The sequence below is a fragment of the Schistocerca cancellata genome, chromosome 4, assembly GCF_023864275.1.
Source record: "Schistocerca cancellata isolate TAMUIC-IGC-003103 chromosome 4, iqSchCanc2.1, whole genome shotgun sequence".
Classification (NCBI taxonomy): Eukaryota; Metazoa; Arthropoda; class Insecta; order Orthoptera; family Acrididae; genus Schistocerca; species Schistocerca cancellata.
In genome coordinates, this window is record NC_064629.1 from 881,066,741 (window position 1) to 881,091,328 (window position 24,588).

Below are 24,588 nucleotides of genomic sequence, written 5' to 3' on the forward strand. Positions count from 1 at the left end.
GTCGTGTGAAGAATCAAAGTGTGTAGGATCTTTGGTAGTGTTAACTCGGTCGCGTGGAGCGCGGGCAGATAGAGAGGGTCTGGCTGGAGTAGCGAGTGGAGCAGGTGTGTTGTGTGAAGCTCCCGCGAGTTGCCGCGCTTTCGGGGTTTGGCAGCATGTAATTGCGCTCGACTTGCGATGATACACTCCTGGAAATGGAAAAAAGAACACATTGACACCGGTGTGTCAGACCCACCATACTTGCTCTGGACACTGCGAGAGGGCTGTACAAGCAATGATCACACGCACGGCACAGCGGACACACCAGGAACCGCGGTGTTGGCCGTCGAATGGCGCTAGCTGCGCAGCATTTGTGCACCGCCGCCGTCAGTGTCAGCCAGTTTGCCGTGGCATACGGAGCTCCATCGCAGTCTTTAACACTGGTAGCATGCCGCGACAGCGTGGACGTGAACCGTATGTGCAGTTGACGGACTTTGAGCGAGTGCGTATAGTGGGCATGCGGGAGGCCGGATGGACGTACCGCCGAATTACTCAACACGTGGGGCGTGAGGTCTCCACAGTACATCGATGTTGTCGCCAGTGTTCGGCGGAAGGTGCACGTGCCCGTCGACCTGGGACCGGACCGCAGCGACGCACGGATGCACGCCAAGACCGTAGGATCCTACGCAGTGCCGTAGCGGACCGTACCGCCACTTCCCAGCAAATTAGGGACACTGTTGCTCCTGGGGTATCGGCGAGGACCATTCGCAACCGTCTCCATGAAGCTGTGCTACGGTCCCGCACACCGTTAGGCCGTCTTCCGCTCACGCCCCAACATCGTGCAGCCCGCCTCCAGTGGTGTCGCGACAGGCGTGAATGGAGGGACGAATGGAGACGTGTCGTCTTCAGCGATGAGAGTCGCTTCTGCCTTGGTGCCAATGATGGTCGTATGCGTGTTTGGAGCCGTGCAGGTGAGCGCCACAATCAGGACTGCATACGACCGAGGCACACAGGGCCAACACCCGGCATCATGGTGTGGGGAGCGATCTCCTACACTGGCCGTACACCACTGGTGATCGTCGAGGGGACACTGAATAGTGCACGGTACATCCAAACCGTCATCGAACCCATCGTTCTACCATTCCTAGACCGGCAAGGGAACTTGCTATTCCAACAGGACAATGCACGTCCGCATGTATCCCGTGCCACCCAACGTGCTCTAGAAGGTGTAAGTCAACTACCCTGGCCAGCAAGATCTCCGGATCTGTCCCCCATTGAGCATGTTTGGGACTGGATGAAGCGTCGTCTCACGCGGTCTGCACGTCCAGCACGAACGCTGGTCCAACTGAGGCGCCAGGTGGAAATTGCATGGCAAGCCGTTCCACAGGACTACATCCAGCATCTCTACGATCGTCTCCATGGGAGAATAGCAGCCTGCATTGCTGCGAAAGGTGGATATACACTGTACTAGTGCCGACATTGTGCATGCTCTGTTGCCTGTGTCTATGTGCCTGTGGTTCTGTCAGTGTGATCATGTGATGTATCTGACCCCAGGAATGTGTCAATAAAGTTTCCCCTTCCTGGGACAATGAATTCACGGTGTTCTTATTTCAATTTCCAGGGGTGTAGTTTCTGACATGGTGTCGCGGACGGGAAGCATTAGCTGGCGCACATCAAGAGCCCGTTTCGCCTGGTGACCGTGTCGAGAAGAATGCGCGCCAACATCCAGCTTCTGCAACAGCGACGGCCGACAATGAGTGACTGTCGTCACCTCCTCGATCGACGGCTTCAAACCTTCAATTAACCAACAAGGAAGACTGGAAGCAAGTAAAGTTTTAGAACTGTATGGGCGACCTCAGCCTTTCAAACTGTACCATTTTCGTAACTATAATTACAGCAACTTAGCATGAACCTTTGTTGCTCATTGTCCCAATTGCATTGCCAAGCAGGGTCCCTTCCTTTTCCGGAATGAACCCGAGTGTCGTTGAAATTCAAACGCCAGCATTAAATTAATATTATAGCATTTCACTGCTTTAATTTCAAAGTTCAGTTAAAGTATTCATAGCTGGCTACAATACTTAGATTACACAAGCACAAATTAAGAGTGCGAGTTTTGTTACCATATTTTAGCTTACCTGTGACTGCAGCTCAGCTTGGTACATACTAAATTTTACTATAGTTAATTGTTCAGAATCATTTAATTCAAGTTCAAAGTTAAATCTCTTCTTTCTAAATTGCGTAGATTCAAGTAGCTTTAGAAATGATTGTTGAGGTAGTCCAAGACTAACTGTATTTTACTGAATTTCGATGTGCTTCAGAAAGAAAGCTCGCTATTAACTTCAGTCACTAAATTAACTTTCGATTTTCCTGTTTTATTAATTCTTTTGCTAAATTAAGTCAGAGTGTAGCGAAATTTACCACTTCTGACAAACTTTCAGTTTTCACACTACACTTGTCAACCTTCAGTTGCCACGCTTCTAGTGCTAATTATATGTGTAATAATCTTTCTTTTTCAGTTACTATAGTAATTGTCCTTAGGACTGGTGACCGTAATTTCCCCCAGATCTCAAATATCTAATTACCGCTAGTTGATTGTTAATGTAACGACCGCACATTTATTTTCTTTATTAACTTTACCCCTATTTCAAAATTAATTTCCACCAGTTTCATTAGCATTTTTCCTTTCATTCAGATGTAACCCTTTCCTCCCTCTTTACCGACAGGTTAACTTCGGTGACGATTGCTATTCCAAAATTCCCATTAGGTACACGCGGTTTAATTTTTCACTGTCATTAAGGTCGATAAGAGAGGGGGAGGTTACACGTGGCGACCTGGTGACAGGACTATCTTCGGATTTGAGGTTGTTCTGGGCACGAATTTTGCATTGTGCAGATCTCATAACAAAGTACTGGTTACGTACAGGCCGTTACGTCAGCGAGAATAAGTAGTGGGAGTAATCCTAATTAGATTTGAGATTTGGCATTTATATTGAAAATTATTAAAATGAGTGAGGGCAACAATTACCAAAATTTGGTAGACTTGGACACAGAACAATCGGTCGAACAGTGGGAAAAGCGCACCGCGGTACCCATTGTTCAGGGGCAGGCGGTTAGCATGAAAGACGCGACCGCCGTAACGCAACAAAGAGCAGAAATGGAATTCCAAACTTTAGAAAATGTTTCGGAATCGGAAGTGAAAATCAAATGTGAATCCCTTGATGACGAATACGAGGGGACAATTAAAGAGGAAGCCGCTATGGAAGTAAAACCGGTAGTTTCCGGGAATTTAACTGATTTATTGAATGTTTTGATTAACGAAATCAAGAGTCAATCGGCCAAGCAAGAAGCTCAGTCTGAAAAAATTGAACGAAAGCTAGACAGTCAGAACAAAGCTATTAATGTTGTTAACATCAATGTTGGAGTTGATAACACAAAAGTTGATAAAATCAAAGAAGATATTGTTGTAATTAATACCGAAATCGGTAATCTTAAACAGGAAATGATAGGCGTTCAGGCGGAAATTGCGAGCATAAATACTCGTTTTTATTCCGAAATTAGCAGAATCGAAAGAAGTGTAGGAGAATCAGTTGCTCCGATAATCGAGAATAAGGTGACGGAACAAATTCAATTAGTGAAAAAAGAGGATCAAAAGAAGGTGTTAACTTTAAAGGCTTTAGTATCCGAAGTAGATACCAAAGTGACGAAGCAGGCTAATACCTGCGAAGAGAAAAAAAAGGGAAGTAGAAACGCTTGCGACAACCACTTGCCAACTAATTACGAGAGTGTCGGAAGTAGAAAAGAAACTTGACGAAAAACAGAGCTATGTGCCAATCTATGCACATAGTTCGGAATTGTTGACGAAAGAGGAGCGGTTCGACCCCTTGAAAAAAGGCGGTATACACGCGACGGATTTCATTAAGAATTGTGAAAGAGTTTTACCCAGATCATGGACTAATGAGAGAAAAATTAATGCGATTATTGATGTGTTGGCTGGTGATGCCAAGCGTTGGGGCTTAAACCTCAACATTACGAACCTGACTTTTTACGAATTTAAAGATTTGTTTCTGGCTGAATACTGGTCAGAGCAAAAACAGCAAAGTGTCTGGCGCGAATTTGTCGTATCGAGGCCTTTCGATGCGAATTCTCGCGGTTCGATGAAGGAGTTTTGTGAGGGCTGGATCCGCAAGTTGGAATATTTACGTGATCGCCGCACGGAATCCGAAATAGTCTGGGAACTCTACAAGAAGCTTCCAGATGTTACAAAACGATTCGTAGGAAGCAATTACTGGACAATCAATGATTTCCTGGAAAGAGTTGAGGACGAGGACAATTGGCGCAATAATCGCGACAGTGGTAGAGGCCGTGGTAACGACAACGGGTACCACAGCAACCACAAGAACGGTAACCATGGGAATAATGCATACCGCAACCATGGCAGCAATAACAATAATGGTTCGGACCGTAACAACAATCGGTACAATGCAAATAATAACAGGAATTATGGAAACCAGTATCATACTAGCGTGATACGGGCTTCGCAGAATAGTAATAACGCCAGAGGGTGTGATCAGCCGCCTCAGCAGCATCCGGGGACTGTATCTGCTGGGACGAGACAGGGAAACCATTAGCCGCGCCGGTGAGGGGCCGACCGGGCGCGGAGAAATTTTGGCGGCCCAATAACAGGAGAAAACCCAGGTGTCGTCGTTATGAAAATTCCGTGCGGAATAATCAACGGCGGGAGAGTGTGCCAGTGTTAGGAGAAAGGAGTGCGCCCACAAGTAGTAGATCAGCTGTATACACGGCAGTAGGAAGTACATTCACTGTCAGTGAGAACAATTTAAGTAGTGTTCCGGAAATCGATTATAAAGTGGCAGCTGTAATACCCACAGCGGAACTGGAGATTGAGTTTAAGAATGATTCGCAAGTGTTGACAGGAGATCAGATGTCGGATAAAACGTCCGTCATCGAGTGAGGGGATGCAGAGAGGGATGAGGTCTGGTTAAGGCAGTTCGGTCGCTTATACGACGAACTAAGAGATTATAGGAGTCTGTATGGGATAAGCGTTTATGGGGAGCGCGAGCAGGATTTTCCGCGTCTCGTCCCGCAGGAAGATAGTGTTTGTGAAATGATAGAATGTTCTGGCCCTAACCGGCAGACTTTACTAGAAATAGTTGATGTTAATGGGGAGCACGAGCAAGATTCGTCGTGTTTCGTCCCGCAGGAGTTGGATGTTGAAGTAGTAACGGAAAGTTCTGGCCCTAACCGGCAGACTTTACCGAAAGTTATAGTGGTAGAAGTAGCCGACCCATCCGACGCAAACCTCCAGTTTAAACGTTGCGAAAGTATTAAGGAGAAAGATTACGAAAATTTCAGTGATAGCCGGACACGATTGGTAGAAAAGCACGTAGATTACAGCGTGTATGAGGTTAGAGCTGACGTTATACGGTCAGACGGTAGCAGTGTGGGTTGCGCAGATCCAGAGGAAGTAATTGCAGATACTACTGGGCACATTCCTCCAGGTAGATTGGCAGATGAGATTAATCTGACCAAAGTGGAATCAACGAAGGTGACTATTAATGAATTGATAGCAAAGCAACACTCACTAGTTGACGAGTTACAGGAAAAGGTTTCGTTATTGGAGGCGAAGCTACAGACTAAGCCTCAGGACAAACGTGTTGAAATTAAAACTGTATGTGAACAGAGGCTGAAAAAGCCGCCAGATAAGCCGGATTTAGGATCAAAGCCGGATGGTTTTTTCTGGAATGACCTGGATATAGACGAGGATTTACTGTGGGAAAATAAAGAAACAGTCGAGGACAAGTGTAGACAGATAGTAGTGTCGGTTAATATGCACGACCTACAACTAAACGTGTCGATTGACACCGGTGCAGAACTGAGTGCTGTATCTGGGAAAATATTTGAGTTACTGAAAGACAGACCTGGCATCGTAGTTATGCCAGTAACTGGAGTGAAAATTATCGGTGCTACTGGGAAGGCCAGTAAACCGGTCACAAAACAGATTTTTGTCAACTTCGAGATATGTGGGGCACGATTTGAACAAGAGTTTGTCGTCGTGCCAGACTTGACTACGGAAGTAATTATCGGGTTAGATTGGCTATTAAAGTACCGTGCAGTGATTAATTGCGAAAGCAAAACTTTGACATGTACGTCACAAGATAAAACAATAGTAGTTAGTTTTGACGAGGCAGGAGACGGTGTGCATAGGCAATACCAGCCTATACACATTGTTAACTGGCCGGATGCTATTGACGTAGGTATGAATTTGAACTACTGTAATGTGAGGAATCTCGGCATTGACAATAGTGTAGAAAGTGAATTGGAAAGTATTGTAGACGGTGTGTCAAACGTAACACACGAACAAAGACGAGGCCTGTATGAAGTAATAATGAAAAATAAGAGTGTGTTTTCAGACAAACCAGGACTTGTGGAAGGATATAAATGCAAGTTGCATGCAATTCCGCACGAACCATTCTTCGTGAGACCGTATGCTATACCGCTGTCCAAAAAGGAAGCAGTGCAACGGGAGATAGATAAGATGATCGAATGGGGAGTGATTGAAAGAAGTACGAGTCCATACAATAACGGTTTGGTCATTGTAGCAAAACGGGATGGTAGTGTGCGTATTGTGATTGACGCACACACGTTGAATAGGGTCGTTCAACGTGAAACAGACAGACCAGAGAGTATGGAGGAGATTTTGCAACGTTTTCATGACGTTAAATTCATTACTAGCCTCGATCTGACGGCTAGTTACTGGCAAATAGAACTCGAAGAAGAATCTAGGCCATACACCGCCTTCTTGTTTGCGGGCAGGTGTTATCAGTATAGAGTACTGCCGTTTGGACTTAATATATCTGTGTCCGTATTCATCAGGGCCCTAGATAAAGTGCTAGGACCGGCTTTGAGTTCAAGATTAACTGTATATGTTGACGACCTATTGTTGGCCAATGCCACTTGGCATGACCATTGTGACCTGTTAGATGAAGTTTTTAGAGCATTGCGCCGTGGCGGAATGACTCTAAAGCTAAAGAAATGCGAATTTGTGAAGCAGTAACTGAAATTTTTAGGGCATGTAATTACCACTGCTGGTATTACGAAGGACCCAGAGAAACTAGAGGCAATAAGGAATTGTCCTCCACCCAAGTCTAGGAAACAGTTAAAAAGTTTTCTAGGGCTAACAGGATTTTGCCGTAAATTTGTAAAAGGACAAGTGTTTAATGATGAAAATTTGAATAACCTCTTACGCAAAAATTTTCCGTTTGTGTGGACTGACGGGTGTCAGGCCGCTTTCGAGAGATTAAAAGACGAGTTGTTAAGATCTAACATACTATTTCATCCTGATTTATCACTACCCTTCCATCTGGAAACGGGTTCGTCGAATTACGGGGTGGGGGTAGAACTGTTCCAAGAAGTTGGTAAAGGAGAGGATAAGGAACACCGGACGATAGCGTTCGCGAGTCGAACTTTATCAAAAAGTGATCGAAACTACACGATTTCTGAGAAAGAGTGTCTCGCTATTGTGTGGGGATTCAAGAAGTTCAAGGGTTACCTATGGGACCGTAAGGTGATTATTCATACGGACCATAAGGCGCTCACTTATCTGAAGGATTGTAAACTACTTCACGAAAGACTGACTAGGTGGTCGCTGTATTTACAGCAATTTAACTATGACATCTGTTACATAAAAGGGACCGACAATTGCGTAGCGGATGCGCTGTCGCGGTTGCCCGAGTCTAATCAAGATGTATTGAAAGATGAGTCAGACGGAGTTGTCAAATTATACTATTTTAAAGAAGTTGAGGGACGTAAATTAATAGTGAACATCTGTAAGAATCTACGTCGTCATCAGAACGAGGATGGTTGTTTAAATGTGGTGAAAACCCGATATGACGAAAGTAGTCCAGAAGGAGAGAAATTAAGGAAGTATTACAAGATATACGATCATATCTTGTACATACGTAAGGGTGAAGATAGTAATATTTGGCGGGTATGCTGGCCCACCAAATACGTCACGGTAATAGTAGACTACTACCATTTGGCGTATGGTCACTGTGGACCTAAGAAATGTACGGAAAAGCTGAGTGAAGTAGTGCATTTTAACAACATGTTAAAACGCGTTACTGACAGAGTGAAAACTTGCGATTTATGTCAGAAGGTGAAGGTTACCAACTGTACGAGTCGTGGTCCTATGCAAAGTATAAGGCCTAACGACACCTTTGAATTACTGTGCGTGGACTTGTACGGACCTTTGCCCAAGTCATCAGGAAACTTTGCCTACATTTTGGTAGTGCTAGAAGCTTTTTCCAAGTTCATCAAACTATACCCGATTAGGAAAGCTACGGCCAAAGCGGTCTATAGCAAGCTTATGAACGATTATTTTGTTCATATTGGTAAGCCCAAGGCGATTCTATCAGACAATGGGGCACAATTTACTTCTAAGTTGTGGAATGAAGACATGGAAAGTAATGGGGTCAAAGTGATCCATATTTCAGCTTACTGTCTGGCTGGAAATCCCGCTGAGAGGTATATGCGCGACCTGGGCCGACTTTGCCGTACCTATTGCCATCACAATCATAGGGCATGGGGCAAATACGTAGCAGTATTTGAGAGAATTATGAACACCTTGAGACATGAATCGACGGGATTTTCTCCAGAGGAAATCCTGTTGGATGACAGAAGTAAAAGTTTAGTGGAAGAGGTAATCAAATTCCCTCCACGGATTGACATTAGTATTGGTGTGAAAAAAGATCGTTTGCGAGAAGTAATGAAGCTAAAAGCCGATGCTCGCATACGTCGTCATGACTCTAAAGCGCGTTTTGCTAAGTTTGCAATCGGAGACTTAGTACTCATAAAAGCTCATGAGAAATCGAGCGAGATAGACCATGAAATCTCTAAATTTAAGTTTGGTTATAATGGACCATATAAAATCATTGGTACACCTCACACAAATGCTTATTGCTTAGAGTATCCAAGCTCTGGAAAGCTATTAGGTATACGGAACATTGTAGACCTGAAATTGTACCAACCAAGGATTGATTAATACCACAGAAAGGGTAATTTGTACAGTATGTAAATATAGAGTGTAAGATTTAAGGATGTGCCATGTTGCGATGCTTTTGCCTGACCTAGAGGTCATTAAAGAAGTTGTAATTAATAAGTAATTAATTTTGATTAATCAATTTAATTTTAATCAATTTAATCATGATCTAATCAACTGAAAAAATCCAAGCTGCTAGTTTAAGTTTTCAGCTGAGTTACAGTAGATTAAGGAATGTAAATATGTTTTTGTAAATAGCTGTAAGATTCCATAAATATGTGATTTACTAGTCATTGCCGATGTACTTAGACACTGTTTTAAGTTTCAGGCTAGTACATGCGTGTGATGATGGACAGTGTTGAGTTATCCACTGAGATAGTGTTTATGGACTCCTTGAGATTACTCGGGAGTGAGTTTTACCGAAAGAATTCAGTGAAACGGACGTTCTGGAAATGCCGTTACAAGGGCGAGAGAGATCAAGCATGCCGCACAGGCGGGCGCAACAATACTGGCGGGGCGGAACCGCTGTCGGCTCTTGTGCCGCTGTCGGCTCTTGTGCCGCTGTCGGCATTCTTTGTACTTGCGAGTGCGGAAGGCGGAGTTGTTTTTCTTCCCGGACAGCTGATGTGAAAGAATTCTGTTGTCAATATTTATGTTTTTGTCGATCTGCTGTATGTTATTTTCTTGTTTAGCGTTAAGTGCACACTCATGACGAGAATATTAATTATGAAAAGTTTATATAAAATACGTATTCTATGTAATTAATTATTAATTTGCGTATTTTGATATACCTGTTTTCTATGACCATGTAATCTGATTAATTTTGTAAATAGTATTCCATTTCTTGATACTGCTAGGAATTTAGATTTTTAGAATAGCTAAACCATTTTCTATGTTTTCTATGAATTTTAATATGTTGTCAACCTGTTTTATTTTGATCAAGATGACAGAGTGGAATAAGATTAGGAGCGTCTCCACTCAATTATTATCGTCTAAAAATTGGTTTATGGTTAATTAGGCGAATGCTAAATTTTGTTGATGTTTTGAGCATATGCATTTCCGCTGTTTCTTTTTTGGGACATTTTCTGAGTCTGTTTAGATTACACGAACATCCTCAGACAATGTGGGGCACGTGTAACGCCGGAAATGCATATCCTCCTATTTCCATCTATTTGTTTGCCTTATTTTTGTTACCTGAATATATGACATTTCTGTGTCTTTACATATTGTAATTGTTTTACTATTTGTATATATATATTTATGCATTTATGTCGATGTATAATTGGATTGTTTCGTAAATATTATTTCTATTTTTATGCTGGGTCTTGCCTAGGGAAAACTGCTATCGAACGATTACATCGATAGGTCGTGTGAAGAATCAAAGTGTGTAGGATCTTTGGTAGTGTTAACTCGGTCGCGTGGAGCGCGGGCAGAGAGAGAGGGTCTGGCTGGAGTAGCGAGTGGAGCAGGCGTGTTGTGTGAAGCTCCCGCGAGTTGCCGCGCTTTCGGGGTTTGGCAGCATGCAATTGCGCTCGACTTGCGATGATAGTTTCTGACATGGTGTCGCGGACGGGAAGCATTAGCTGGCGCACATCAAGAGCCCGTTTCGCCTGGTGACCGTGTCGAGAAGAAGGTGCGCCAACATCCAGCTTCTGCAACAGCGATGGCTGACAATGAGTGACTGTCGTCACCTCCTCGATCGACGGCTTCAAACCTTCAATCAACCAACAAGGAAGACTGGAAGCAAGTAAAGTTTTAGAACTGTATGGCAGACCTCAGCCTTTCAAACTGTACCATTTTCGTAACTATAATTACAGCAACTTAGCATGAACCTTTGTTGCTCATTGTCCCAATTGCATTGCCAAGCAGGGTCCCTTCCTTTTCCGGAATGAACCCGAGTGTCGTTGAAATTCAAACGCCAGCATTAAATTAATATTATAGCATTTCACTGCTTTAATTTCAAAGTTCAGTTAAAGTATTCATAGCTGGCTACAATACTTAGATTACACAAGCACAAATTAAGAGTGCGAGTTTTGTTACCATATTTTAGCTTACCTGTGACTGCAGCTCAGCTTGGTACATACTAAATTTTACTATAGTTAATTGTTCAGAATCATTTAATTCAAGTTCAAAGTTAAATCTCTTCTTTCTAAATTGCGTAGATTCAAGTAGCTTTAGAAATGATTGTTGAGGTAGTCCAAGACTAACTGTATTTTACTGGATTTCGATGTGCTTCAGAAAGAAAGCTCATTATTAAGTTCAGTCACTAAATTAACTTTCGATTTTCCTGTTTTATCAATTCTTTTGCTAAATTAAGTCAGAGTGTAGCGAAATTTACCACTTCTGACAAACTTTCAGTTTTCACACTACACTTGTCAACCTTCAGTTGCCACGCTTCTAGTGCTAATTATATGTGTAATAATCTTTCTTTTTCAGTTACTATAGTAATTGTCCTTAGGACTGGCGTCCGTAATTTCCCCCAAATCTCAAATATCTAATTACCGCTAGTTGATTGTTAACGTAACGGCCGCACATTTATTTTCTTTATTAACTTTACCCCTATTTCAAAATTAATTTCCACCAGTTTCATTAGCATTTTTCCTTTCATTCAGATGTAACCCTTTCCTCCCTCCTTACCGACAGGTTAACTTCGGTGACGATTGCTTTTCCAAAATTCCCATTAGGTACACGCGGTTTAATTTTTCACTGTCATTAAGGTCGATAAGAGAGGGGGTGGTTACAGGGCGTTATCGTAATTTTAGTTATAAATCTCTCTACAGAGTACCTGTCTCGTAGCGGCTGTTACTGGAGTTTGATGATCATCAGTGATGCGCTCTCGCGCTGTCTAAACGAATCTATTGGTATTACTCTCACGATTCTTCACCACTGGTTTATAAAGCACTATTCTCTTGAACAACATGTTATAAACTGACTAGCCAAAAGTCATGAGAGGAGGTACCGTGTGTGGTACCCAGAGGTTGCGGGTAGATGGGGCATATGGCGCGAGTATGGACCAGAAATCAGAGCAGCCTATTACAGAAAGGTGTGCAGCAAACATGACCGTTACCGGTTTCGCACGTGGGATGATAATCCGTGCAAGACGCGTGGGTCACAGGATATCGGAGATCATACGAGAACTCGGGTTTCCGACTTCGTGTCTAAGGTGGATCTTCAGTATCGAAGAGACACAGATTTCAAACGCGTAGATCGCCACACAGGATAACTACAAGCGTTTGTCGAATGGACGTCATTTCGCCTCCTCAGAGCCATACGGCGCGATAGACGATCTGCTTTGAGTCAGATGCCCGTCGATTTGAATACGGGGCGTCGGGAACTCATTTCAGCCATAACTATACTGAAACAAATGTCGACGATCTAAATCACACCCAGTGACTCCCCATAACTTTTGACGACTCCTCACCATACATCTGCAGCTTCGCTAGATCTTTTCTTCGTTTATATATGAAGATGGTATCTATTCTTTCGGACATGTCCGAAAGAACAGATACAATCGGTGGCATGCAAGATGGTCAAATGACCGGTGAGCCTTATATATATATGAAGATGGTATCTGTTCTTTCGGACATGTCTGACGGACAAGCGTAGTGTAGGCAATCTCCTTAGTAGATCTGTTGCATCTTCGAAGTGTTCTGCCAATAAAACGCAGTCTTTGTTTCACCTTCCCCACAACATTTTTTTATGTGTTCTTTCCAATTTAAGCTGTTCGTAATTGTAGGTCCTAGATATTTAGCTGAATTTACAACCTTTAAATTTGATTGATTATCCTGTAACTGAAGTTATGTTATGTTATGTTATGTTAAGCGGGGACCTAGAAACGACGGAGAGGCTCCGTCCCCGCCGCAGCCGCAGTGGTCCACAACCCCACGACGACTACCGCAGTCCACTTCACCCCTCCGCCGCCCCACACCGAACCCAGGGTTATTGCGCGGGTCAGCCCCCAGTGGACCCCCCCCCCCCCCCCCCCCCCCAGGGAACGTCTCACACGAGACGAGTGAAAGCCCTAGGTTTGCGTGGTAGAGTAATGGTGGTGTACGCGTACGTGGAGAACTTGTTTGCGCAGCATTCGCCGACATAGTGTAGCTGAGGCGGAATAGGGGGAACCAACCCGCATTCACCGAGGCAGATGGAAAACCGCCTAAAACCCATCCACAGACTGGCTGGCTGACTGGACCTCGACACAAATCCGCCGGGCGGATTCGTGGCGGAAACCGGCGCTCCTTACCACCCGGAAAGCCGTTCTTTTAGGCCGCACGGCCATCCGGGCAGGCTAAACCGAAGTTCAACTGATTCCTTTTAGCACTCCTGTGGCTGACCTCACATTTTTTATTATTTAGAGTCAATAGCCACTTTTCGCATCACACAGATACCTTTTCTGTACAAAGTTTAATTTTGTTGACGGAACCACAACCTCACCTCTGCTTGCACCTATTCATCACTATCAATGTGAAGTTGTCGAACGTGTTCTTTAAGTTTTGAAAACAGGTGAAAATCGGATGGGGCTAAGTCGAGACGATATGGAGGATGACCAATGACATTGGACCCAAGGCGTCGGATTGTTGCATATGTCGCATCGCTCGAGTGTGGTCTGGCATTATCATGTTGACGAAGTCTTCGAATTCGAAACTCGGTAGCAGCACGCTGTTTCTGACGCACCCACATAGTTACGTTACACACTGCCATGTTGCAAGCCCTCCAGGGGCAGATGGCTGCTTACATGCAGACCTGAAGAATAAAGGTGTAGAATGTTAATAACGTTTGTTTTACTTAAAAAGTCCGAAGAGTTTTCACATAAAAAATTGGGCTGCATTACTGTTCAGCGCGTCTTCGTACAGTATCTTCTTCCTCCTATTAGTGTATTTTCTGCCTCACCCTGTATTGGCTTATGTTATCGTTCATGTTGCGTTTTGTGGGATTAATGCTATGTGCAAGAAAATGCGTGAGAGTAATTTATGGCACAAATATATATCAAGTGAAAGATATTTACCTGTACTGTGAGATCACTGGTAGAGAGGGCGCGGCTGTACTCAAATTTTACTCCGAGATCCTTGACCAACTCCACTTCAAACATAACGGCGTCGTACGGCAGACGGTATTGTGGTATTTCGGAGGAACTGCAAAAAGATAGAACACCGAGATAATGAGCAAATGAGCTGAGCCACAGGAAACCCTGCACATTCTTTATCACAGATGTTGCAAATAGTCAGAAGATTAGTGTATCTACAACTACTACAGTTACATCTATATTCCACAAGCCACCTTGCGGTGTGTGGCGGAGGTTACTTCTGGTGCCACTAACTTTGCCCTCGTCCTGTTCCATTTATAACTAGCGCATAGGAACAAAGACTGTCGGTAAAACTCGACATGACATATAGTTTAACTAATTTTCTCGTCGTGATCACTTCGCGCGATGTATGTGGGAGATAGTAATATGTTGTCAGACTCTTCTTGGAACGTAAACTCCCGAAATTTCAACAGTAAACCTCTCCGTGATAGGCATTGCCTCTCTTGTAGCGTCTGTCACTGAAGTTTGTTGAGCATCTCCGTAATGCTCTCCCGCCAAGTAAACGGTCCTGTCACAAAACGCGCTATTCTTCGTACAATCTTCTCTATCTGTTCTATTAATCGTACTTGGTAATGGTCGCAGATAGATAGACAATATTCAATAATGGATCGAACGACTGGTTTGCTAGCATCTTCTTCCGTGGATGAATTACGTTTCCTTAAGATTCTCCCAGTGAATATCAATCTGGCATCTGCTTTACCTCCTGTTTGTTTAATGCAGTCTATGTCGCTCGGGATGGTCAGTCGTAGGTATTTCGCGGAAGTTACTGTTTCCAGTAAAGTGTCGCTAATAGTGTAATCGAACAGTAGTGGATCTCTTAGCCTATTTACGGTCAATACGTTGGATTTCTTCACTTTCAGGGTCAACTGCCAGTCCCTGTCGATCCTGTTCAGATCTTCCTGCATTTCGCACAGTGTCCTAACACTGCAGTTTATTTTATTTTATTTTATTTTATGCGTCTAGTTCGGTAGGACCAAAGTGAGGAGCAAATCTCCATGGTCGTAGAACGTGTCATTACATGAAATTACAGCAGAAAAGTAATAACAGATAAAAGAAAATGTTTATGAATCCTAACAAGTGGTCAAGCTATAAGTTTATTTAAACGTAGTCAACGATATAACACAGGAATCAGCTTAATTTTAAAGGAAAACCTCGACAGAATAGAAGGTCCACCATAAGAGGAAATTCTTCAGGTTAGACTTGAAAGCGCGTAGATTACTGCTAAGATTTTTGAATTCTTGTGGTAGGTTATTGAAAATAGATGCACTAGAATACTGCACGCATATCTGCACAATAGTCAAGAAAGTGCGGTCCGAACGCAGATTGGATTTCTGCCAAGTATTGAGTGAGTGAAAGCTGCTAATTCTTGTGAATAAGCTGATACTGTTAGCAAGAAACGACAATGAGGAATATATATATATTGAGAGGCCACTGTCAGAATACCCAGGCTAATGAACAGGAGTCGGCAAGAGGTTCACGAACTTACACTACTCATTGCCCGATCTGCCCGTTTCTGAACCAAAAATATCCTTTGATTATGGGAAGAATTACCCCAAACTATATAATACCATACGTCATAAGCGAATAAAAATAAGTAAAATAGACGACTTTACGTGTCGAACTATCAATTAATTCAGATACTCTTCTAATATTAGAAATGGTAGCATTAAGTTTTTGAACAAGATCCTGAAAGGGAGATTTCCACGACATTTTACTATCTATCTGAAAACCTAGAAATTTGAACTGTTTAGTTTCGCTACTCACACTGCTCTGTTCGTTCTATGCGATCAAAAGTATCCGAACACCCCCAAAAACATATGTTTTTCATATTAGACGTGTTGTGAATTGGCAGGAGCCAATTCACGGAGTTTGGAGGAAGCCGAAAGGCACGCGTTTACGCTCACGCAGACTGGCGTGAGGTCTGGAACAGGACAATGTAATTAATATAGCCAATAAGGTACGTTGCTGCTGGAATACTTAACTTTAATCCATAATTGGTGTACATCGGTCTGATGGTACAGGCATCACAATATAAATAGCAAAGGATAAACGGCGCCTTGCTAGGTCGTAGCAAATGACGTAGCTGAAGGCTATGCTAACTATCGTCTCGGCAAATGAGAGCGTATTTGTCAGTGTAGCTTCGCTACCAAAGTCGGCTGTACAGCTGGGGCGAGTGCTAGGAAGTGTCTCTAGACCTGCCGTGTGGCGGCGCTCGGTCTGCAATCACTGACAGTGGCGACACGCGGGTCCGTCGTATACTAGCGGACCGCGGCCGATTTAAAGGCTACCACCTAGCAAGTGTGGTGTCTGGCGGTGACACCACAAGATGCATTGTGCTGCCACCTACTGCCAGGTACTCCATATCAGCGACCTCATTAGAGAGCAGAATGGGGCACTCTGCAGAACTCATGGACTCTGAACGTGGTCAGGTGATTGGGTGTCAGTTATGTCATGTATCTGTATGCGAGATTTCCACACACCTAAACAGCCCTAGGTCCACTGTTTCTGATGCGATAGTGAAGTGGAAACGTGAAGGGACACGTACAGCACAAAAGCGTACAGGCCGACCTCGTCTGTTGACTGACAGAGACAGCCGACAGTTGAAGAGGTTCAGAATGTGTAATAGGCAGACATATATCCAGAACATCACACAGGAATTCCAAACTGCGTCAGGATCCACTGCAAGTACTATGACAGTTAGGCGGGAGATGAGAAAACTTGGATTTCATGGTCTAGCGGCTGCTCATAAGCCACACATCACGCCGGTAAATGCCAAACGACGCCTCACTTGGTGTAAGGAGAGTAAATATTGGAAGACTGAACAGTGGAAAAGCTTGTGTGGAGTGACGAATCACGGTACACAATATGGCGATCTGATGGCAGGGTGTGGGTATGGTGAATATCCGGCGAGCGTCATCTGCCAGCATGTATAGTGCCAATACTAAATTTCGGAGTTGGTGGTGTTATGGTGTGGTCTTGTTTTTCATGGAGGTGGCTTGTACCCCTAGTTGCTTTGCGTGTCACTATGACAGCACTGGCCTACACTGATGTTTTAAGCACCTTCTTGCTTCCCACTGTTGAAGAGCAATTCGGGGATGGTGATTGCACCTTTCAACACGATCGAGCACCTGTTTATAATGCACGGTGTATGGCGGAGTGGTTACACGACAATATCATCCCTGTAATGGACTGGCCTGCACAGAGTCCTGACCTGAATTCTATAGAACACCTTTGGGATGTTTTGGTACACCGACTTCGTGCCAGGCCTCACCGACCGACATCGATACCTCTCCTCAGTGCAGCACTGCGTGAAGAATGGGCTGCCATTCCCCAAGAAACCTTCCAGCACCTGAATGAACGTATACCTGCGAGAGTGGAAACTGTAATCAAGGCTAAGGATGGGCCAACACCATACTGAATTCCAGCATTACCGATGGAGGGCGCCACGAACTTGTAGGCCATTTCAGTAGGTGTCCGGATACTTTTGATCACATATTGTTTGCCCATTCCGTGAAATTAAAACGTCGGGTTTTGTTGAATTGTGTGTTAGAAACTGTAGAAGTGGCTCAGATGGATAGAGCGTCTGCCATGTAAGCAGGAGATCCCGCGTTCGAGTCCCGGTCGGAGCACACATTTTCAACATTTCCCCAATGATGTATATCAACACCTGTTTGCAGCTAGGGTGTCGATTTTAATTATCATTTCAAACTGTAAAAGCTGAGTCTCACTGTGATTTAGCGTTAGTTTATTTTCTACAAGCCATGAACTTATTTTTGTAGACCCTCGTCGGCAGTTTTGTAAAGGCCTCGTCGCTACTGCTGTGGAGGCCGAGTTGCCGCTTCTCCCTGCTAGTATTATACAGCGATGACCCGGGGTCAGGTAATATAATAGGAGAACGAAGGTTCTACAACACTGCAACAAATTAGTAACAAAGTCACACGAATGAGTTAAAAAGGTTTACTTATCTTTGTGACTTGTCGAACAATGAAGTTTGCAACACTACATGTAATACGTATAACAATGGCTAAGTGCAAATAATCGTTGGTGAACTTCAAAGTACATAGCAAATGCAATTTCAACAACTGTCTGTTCATTTCTAAGAGTTTACTAAACGACGCTCCCTGTCTAAGTCAGCCATGGACGCTAATCTATAGCTAAGTGGGCGAGAGCTGTTCTTCTATATTCCGAGGAGGCTTCTGTCCGTTGTTGTCCGGTCATTGGCGGATTGTACTCGGCTGGCGATTGGCCGAGGCGAAGTCGATACCTTGATCCTCGCGCAAGTGGCCACTCTCTACGGCACTGGCATCAGCTCGCATCTTTGCGCCTGTGGTGCTTTTGCCCTGGCTGTGTCTTGTTCGGACGGCACAGCACTGATGTTTTGAACTGCACTATTTGAAACCGTGCCAACCCTGCACACAACATCCTTGACTACCAAGCTAGTGTCATCAGCAAAGAGAAATATTTAACAATTGTCTGCACTACTAGAGGGCATATCATTCATATAAGTAAGGAACAGGAGTGGCCAGAGTACAAACCCGTCGGGTACTGCCCCCCCCCCCTCACCTCTATTTAACCGTGCCCCACTCGGACCCCACATCATAGCCATTCTCAGTACAGAGTGGAATGACCTTTTGCTGTCTGTTCTTAAACTAAGAGGTGAACCAATTGTGAGTTACTCCCCATATTCCATAATGGTGCAACTTCTTGAACAATATTTTGTGATCAACCCAATCAAACGCCTTACTTAAATCAAAAAGATACCTAGCCTTCGAAACCTTTTGTTAAATCCATCACAGATGAAAGAGAATATAGCGTTTTCAGTTGTTAAACCACTTCTGTACACCTGATAGCAAATCATGAGGAATAAATTGATCAACAATCCTAACATACACAGCCTTTTCAATAGCTTTAGAAAACACGATGGCATAGAAATAGGCCTAAACTTGTCTAAGTTATCACTTTCTCCCTTTTTATAAAGTTGTTTTACTACTGACGACTTTAATCATTCAGGATCCTGACCATTCCTAAAGGAAAAATTACAAGTATAGCTAAGTACAGGGCTAATATGTGCAGCACAGTACTTTAGAATTCTGCTAGATACTCCATCATATCCATGGGAGTCCATAGTCTTCAGCGATTTAATTATTGACTCAGTCTCCTCCTTGTCAGTATCACAGATTAATATTTCAGATATCAGTTTCGAAAAAGCCATTTTCCATGATTCCCTGATTTAATTCACCAGCAATGTTCAGAAAGTGATTGTTAAATACTGTACAGGTATCTGACTTATCAGTAAGAGAAACGTTTTTACTGCGTACTGACAATATACCCTCGACCTTGTGCTGCTGACCAGACACTTCCTTCACGACTCACCATATGGTTTTAATTTTATCCCGTGAAATATCTATTCTATTTGAGTACCACATACTCTTTGCCCTACTAATAACATTTTTAAGCACCTTACAATACGGTTTGTAATGGGCTACTATAGCTCGATCGTGACTACTTCTAACATTTTGATATAATTACCACTTTGTTGTACATGATATACGTAACACACTTGGCAGCCACCCAGGCTGCCTTTTACTGCTAGTTCCCTATTTAGAAGAACTTTTAAGAGCATGAGAAATGTGTTAAGGAAAGCATTACATTTGTGATCTATGTTGTCGCACTAGAAACATTCCGCCACTCTTGCTGCTTCCTATAGACAACAGAATCGTCCACGAATAGCCCCATGGGGTCTCAAACGTAATCCACTAGATCATTAATAAAAACTGTAAATAATAGCGGTCCTATAACACTCCCTGGTGTACTACCGGAGACGCCTTCACATTTGTCGAATTTGTTCAGCTAAGTAGGCCTACTAGAGGATCCTAAGGAAGTTCTGTATCCAATCTTAAATCTGGTCCGATACTCAGTAAGCTCGTACTTTATTCACTTAACGATAGTGTGGAACTGTATCGAATACTTCTCTAAAGTCAAGAAACACGATCAACCTGAGCGCTCCTCATGGGTGAGCGAAGAGAGCTGACTTCTGCAAAATCACTGTATGTGGAATCCAGGTTGATTGTTATAGAAGAGGCTTCGTTCTCCTGGTAGGATATCATGCGTGAGAATAAAACATGTTCCATAATACAACAATATATAAATATCAGCGATATACACTCCTGGAAATTGAAATAAGAACACCGTGAATTCATTGTCCCAGGAAGGGGAAACTTCATTGACACATTCCTGGGGTCAGATACATCACATTATCACACTGACAGAACCACAGGCACATAGACACAGGCAACAGAACATGCACAATGTCGGCACTAGTACAGTGTATATCCACCTTTCGCAGTAATGCAGGCTGCTATTCTCCCATGGAGACGATCGTAGAGATGCTGGATGTAGTCCTGTGGAACGGCTTGCCATGCCATTTCCACCTGGCGCCTCAGTTGGACCAGCGTTCGTGCTGGACGTGCAGACCGCGTGAGACGACGCTTCATCCAGTCCCAAACATGCTCAATGGGGGACAGATCCGGAGATCTTGCTGGCCAGGGTAGTTGACTTAGACCTTCTAGAGCACGTTGGGTGGCACGGGATACATGCGGACGTGCATTGTCCTGTTGGAACAGCAAGTTCCCTTGCCGGTCTAGGAATGGTAGAACGATGGGTTCGATGACGGTTTGGATGTACCGTGCACTATTCAGTGTCCCCTCGACGATCACCAGTGGTGTACGGCCAGTGTAGGAGATCGCTCCCCACACCATGACGCCGGGTGTTGGCCCTGTGTGCCTCGGTCGTATGCAGTCCTGATTGTGGCGCTCACCTGCACGGCGCCAAACACGCATACGACCATCATTGGCACCAAGGCAGAAGCGACTCTCATCGCTGAAGACCACACGTCTCCATTCGTCCCTCCATTCACGCCTGTCGCGACACCACTGGAGGCGGGCTGCACGATGTTGGGGCGTGAGCGGAAGACGGCCTAACGGTGTGCGGGACCGTAGCCCAGCTTCATGGAGACGGTTGCGAATGGTCCTCGCCGATACCCCAGGAGCAACAGTGTCCCTAATTTGCTGGGAAGTGGCGGTGCGGTCCCCTACGGCACTGCGTAGGATCCTACGGTCTTGGCGTGCATCCGTGCGTCGCTGCGGTCCGGTCCCAGGTCGACGGGCACGTGCACCTTCCGCCGACCACTGGCGACAACATCGATGTACTGTGGAGACCTCACGCCCCACGTGTTGAGCAATTCGGCGGTACGTCCACCCGGCCTCCCACATGCCCACTATACGCCCTCGCTCAATGTCCGTCAACTGCACATACGGTTCACGTCCACGCTTGTCGCGGCATGCTACCAGTGTTAAAGACTGCGATGGAGCTCCGTATGCCACGGCAAACTGGCTGACACTGACGGCGGCGGTGCACAAATGCTGCGCAGCTAGCGCCATTCGACGGCCAACACCGCGGTTCCTGGTGTGTCCGCTGTGCCGTGCGTGTGATCATTGCTTGTACAGCCCTCTCGCAGTGTCCGGAGCAAGTATGGTGGGTCTGACACACCGGTGTGAATGTGTTCTTTTTTCCATTTCCAGGAGTGTAGATCTGTCCGACAGTTTTCCTGAAACGGGAATGACCTGTGCTTTTTTCCAATTGCTAAATACTCTTCGTTGCTCCAGTGACCCACGATAAACTGCTGATGGAATGGTAGCAAGTTCTTTTGCAGAACCTCACTAGTATCTCATTCGGTACAGTTGCCTTTCCATTGGTCAACACTGCTAACTCATTTTCTATGCCTTTTCGGCATCCATCCGATGATTGAAAGGAAGCCGGCCATGTGACCGAGTGGTTCTAGGCGCTTCATTACGGAACCGCGCTGCTGCTACGGTCGCAGGTTCGAATCCTGCATCGAGCATGGATGTGTGTGATGTCCTTAGGTTAGTTAAGTTTAAATAGTTCTAAGTCTAGGGGACTGATGACCTCAGATGTTAAGTCCCATAGTGTTTAGAGCCATTTGAACCATTAAAAGGAACAATTTCGGAAGATCCCATCTGCTCTCTGTAGTCTTCCATTTCGGTGCTATGATGGTCACTTAGCGATGTAGTAGACGGTTTATATTCGCTTACTGACTTTATGTAAGACCGAAACTTCTTAAGATTTGGTCAGTTCATTTGGCAAAACTGTGATCTGAAATTCAAAGAATGCTTCTCACATCACGTTCCTCACTCTCATTTTGAGTTCATCTAGCTTCTGTTTGTCTGCCAGGCTTTGACTTCACTTAAATCGGAGCTGAAGTTCTCTTTGCTCTTCGCAGAAGCTTTCTAACAAGCCTATTCATCCACAGTGGATCTTTTCCATCCCTCACAACCTTGCTTGACATATACTTGTCTAAGGCATATTGTACAATACCTTCGAGTTTTACTCAAATGCTCTACATCTTCATCCTCAGAGTTAAATGTTTGATGATTAGTACTACGATACTCTGCAATTTGTCTCTTGTCACTGTTGCCAACCAAAGATAATTTCTCACCTGTTCAAGAATTCCATGTAAAATCAGTACTTATTGCTGTTGTCACAGCCTTATAATCGCTGATTCCCTTTTCATCGTTAACTAATTCGAAAAGTTCGGATCTGTTAGTTATTAGGAAGTCTAAGACATTGCACTCAGGTGTAGGTTCTTTCAACTAACTGCTCAAAGTGATTTTCAGACAAGATATTCAGAAATGTCTCACACGAATCCATTTCTGTGGTACCAATTTGCCGCGCGGTTTGAGGCGCCACGTCACGGAGCGGGCGGCCACTCCCGCCGGAGATTCAAGTCCTCCCTTGGGCATGGGTGTGTGTTGTTGTTAGCGTAAGTTAGTTTAAGTAGTGTGTAAGTCTAGGAACCGATGGCCTCAGCAGTTTGGTCCCCTAGGAATTCACACACATTTGAACATTTTTGATTTGGTACCAATTTAGTCGTCTGACGCTCCCATTCTACAGATGACAAGTTGAACTCTCCCTCTATTACAATAGCATGATCAGGAAACTTATTCCTGATATTCTCGAAGACTGCTCTGAAACGCTCTGTCACTGCAGATCTAGATTCAGATGGTCTATAGAAGCATCCTGTTACTGTCTCCAGAATGAGATTTTCACTCCGCAGCGGAGTGTGTTCCTGGCAGATTAAAACTGTGTGCCGGACCGAGACTCGAACTCGGGACCTTTGCCTTTCGCGGGCAAGTGCTCTACCATCTGAACTACCGAAGCACGACTCACGCCCCGTCCTCACAGCTTTACTTCTGCCAGTACCGCGTCTCCTACCTTCCAAACTTTACAGAAGCTCTCCTGCGAACCTTGCAGAACTAGCACTCCTGAAAGAAAGGATATTGCGGAGACATGGCTTAGCCACAGCCTGGGGGATGTTTCCAGAATGAGAGTTTCACTCTGCAGCAAGGTTCGCAGGAGAACTTCTGTAAAGTTTGGAGGGTAGGAGACGAGGTACTGGCAGAAGTAAAGCTGTGAGGGCGGCGCGTGAGTCTTGCTTGGGTAGCTAAGATGGTAGAGCACTTGCCCGCGAAAGGCAAAGGTCCCGAGTTCGAGTCTCGCTGCAGAGTGAAAATCTCATTCCAGTCTAGACGGTCCGGCACACAGTTTTAATCTGCCAGGAAGTTTCATCATGTTACTGTGTTTGACGCACTTTTGATGCTTCTTTTTACCCAGACTAATTCACATTCGGAATCTGTAATAAATGAACTATATATTACTGAATTATTTACTGTAAAAAGTATACCGCACAAAAAGACGCACCACGAAGTAATTAGACATTGGTAAGTAGGCTGTTTAGGTTATCTTATTGGTAACGTCATGTAGCGCTTTTTGAGATTTGTAAAAATGGATGTCATGAACTGCTGTATATATTATGACTTTTGATGAATATTAAGGTAAATACTAGTAGTTAGTGCCTTCCGTAGTTTGAATCTGTTATTTAGCTGGCAGTAGTGGCGCTCGCTGTATTGCTGTAGCTTGAGTAACGAAGATTTTTGTGAGGTAAGTGATTTGTGAAAGGTATAGGTTAATGTTAGTCAGGGCCATTCTTTTGTAGGGATTTTTGAAAGTCAGATTGCGTTGCGCTAAAAATATTGTATGTCTGTTTAAGCACAGTCTTGTATAATTTTTCTAAGGGGACGTTTCAACATGCATTACAAACTCTCTCCTTATGCGGGCGGGCATTGTCTTGCTGAAATGTAAGCCCAGGATGTCTTGCTATGAAGGGAAGCCAAAAGAGACATAGAATATCGTCGACGTATCGCTGTGCTGCGCGTATGATAACCAAAGGTGTTCTGCTATGAAATGAAATGGCGTCTGAGACCATCACTCCTTGTAGTCGGACGGTATGGCGGCCGACAGCCGCGTTGGTATCCCACCATTGTCCGCAGCGTCTCCAGACATGTCTTCGGCCCGGAAACTCACTGAATGGAGTAGAACCATTTTCAGTCATG

At 44.4% G+C, this 24,588-nt stretch overlaps 1 protein-coding gene across 1 annotated transcript in view; it reads right to left on the minus strand.

Moving 5' to 3' along the window:
• LOC126185038 (dihydropyrimidine dehydrogenase [NADP(+)]) overlaps nucleotides 1-24,588 on the minus strand; it is a 330,209-nt gene that overhangs the window by 173,031 nt on the left and 132,590 nt on the right. The window contains exon 6 of the mRNA XM_049927785.1: nucleotides 14,042-14,168. Coding sequence (XP_049783742.1) covers nucleotides 14,042-14,168 — 127 coding nt within the window. The remainder of the gene's footprint in view (nucleotides 1-14,041; nucleotides 14,169-24,588) is intronic.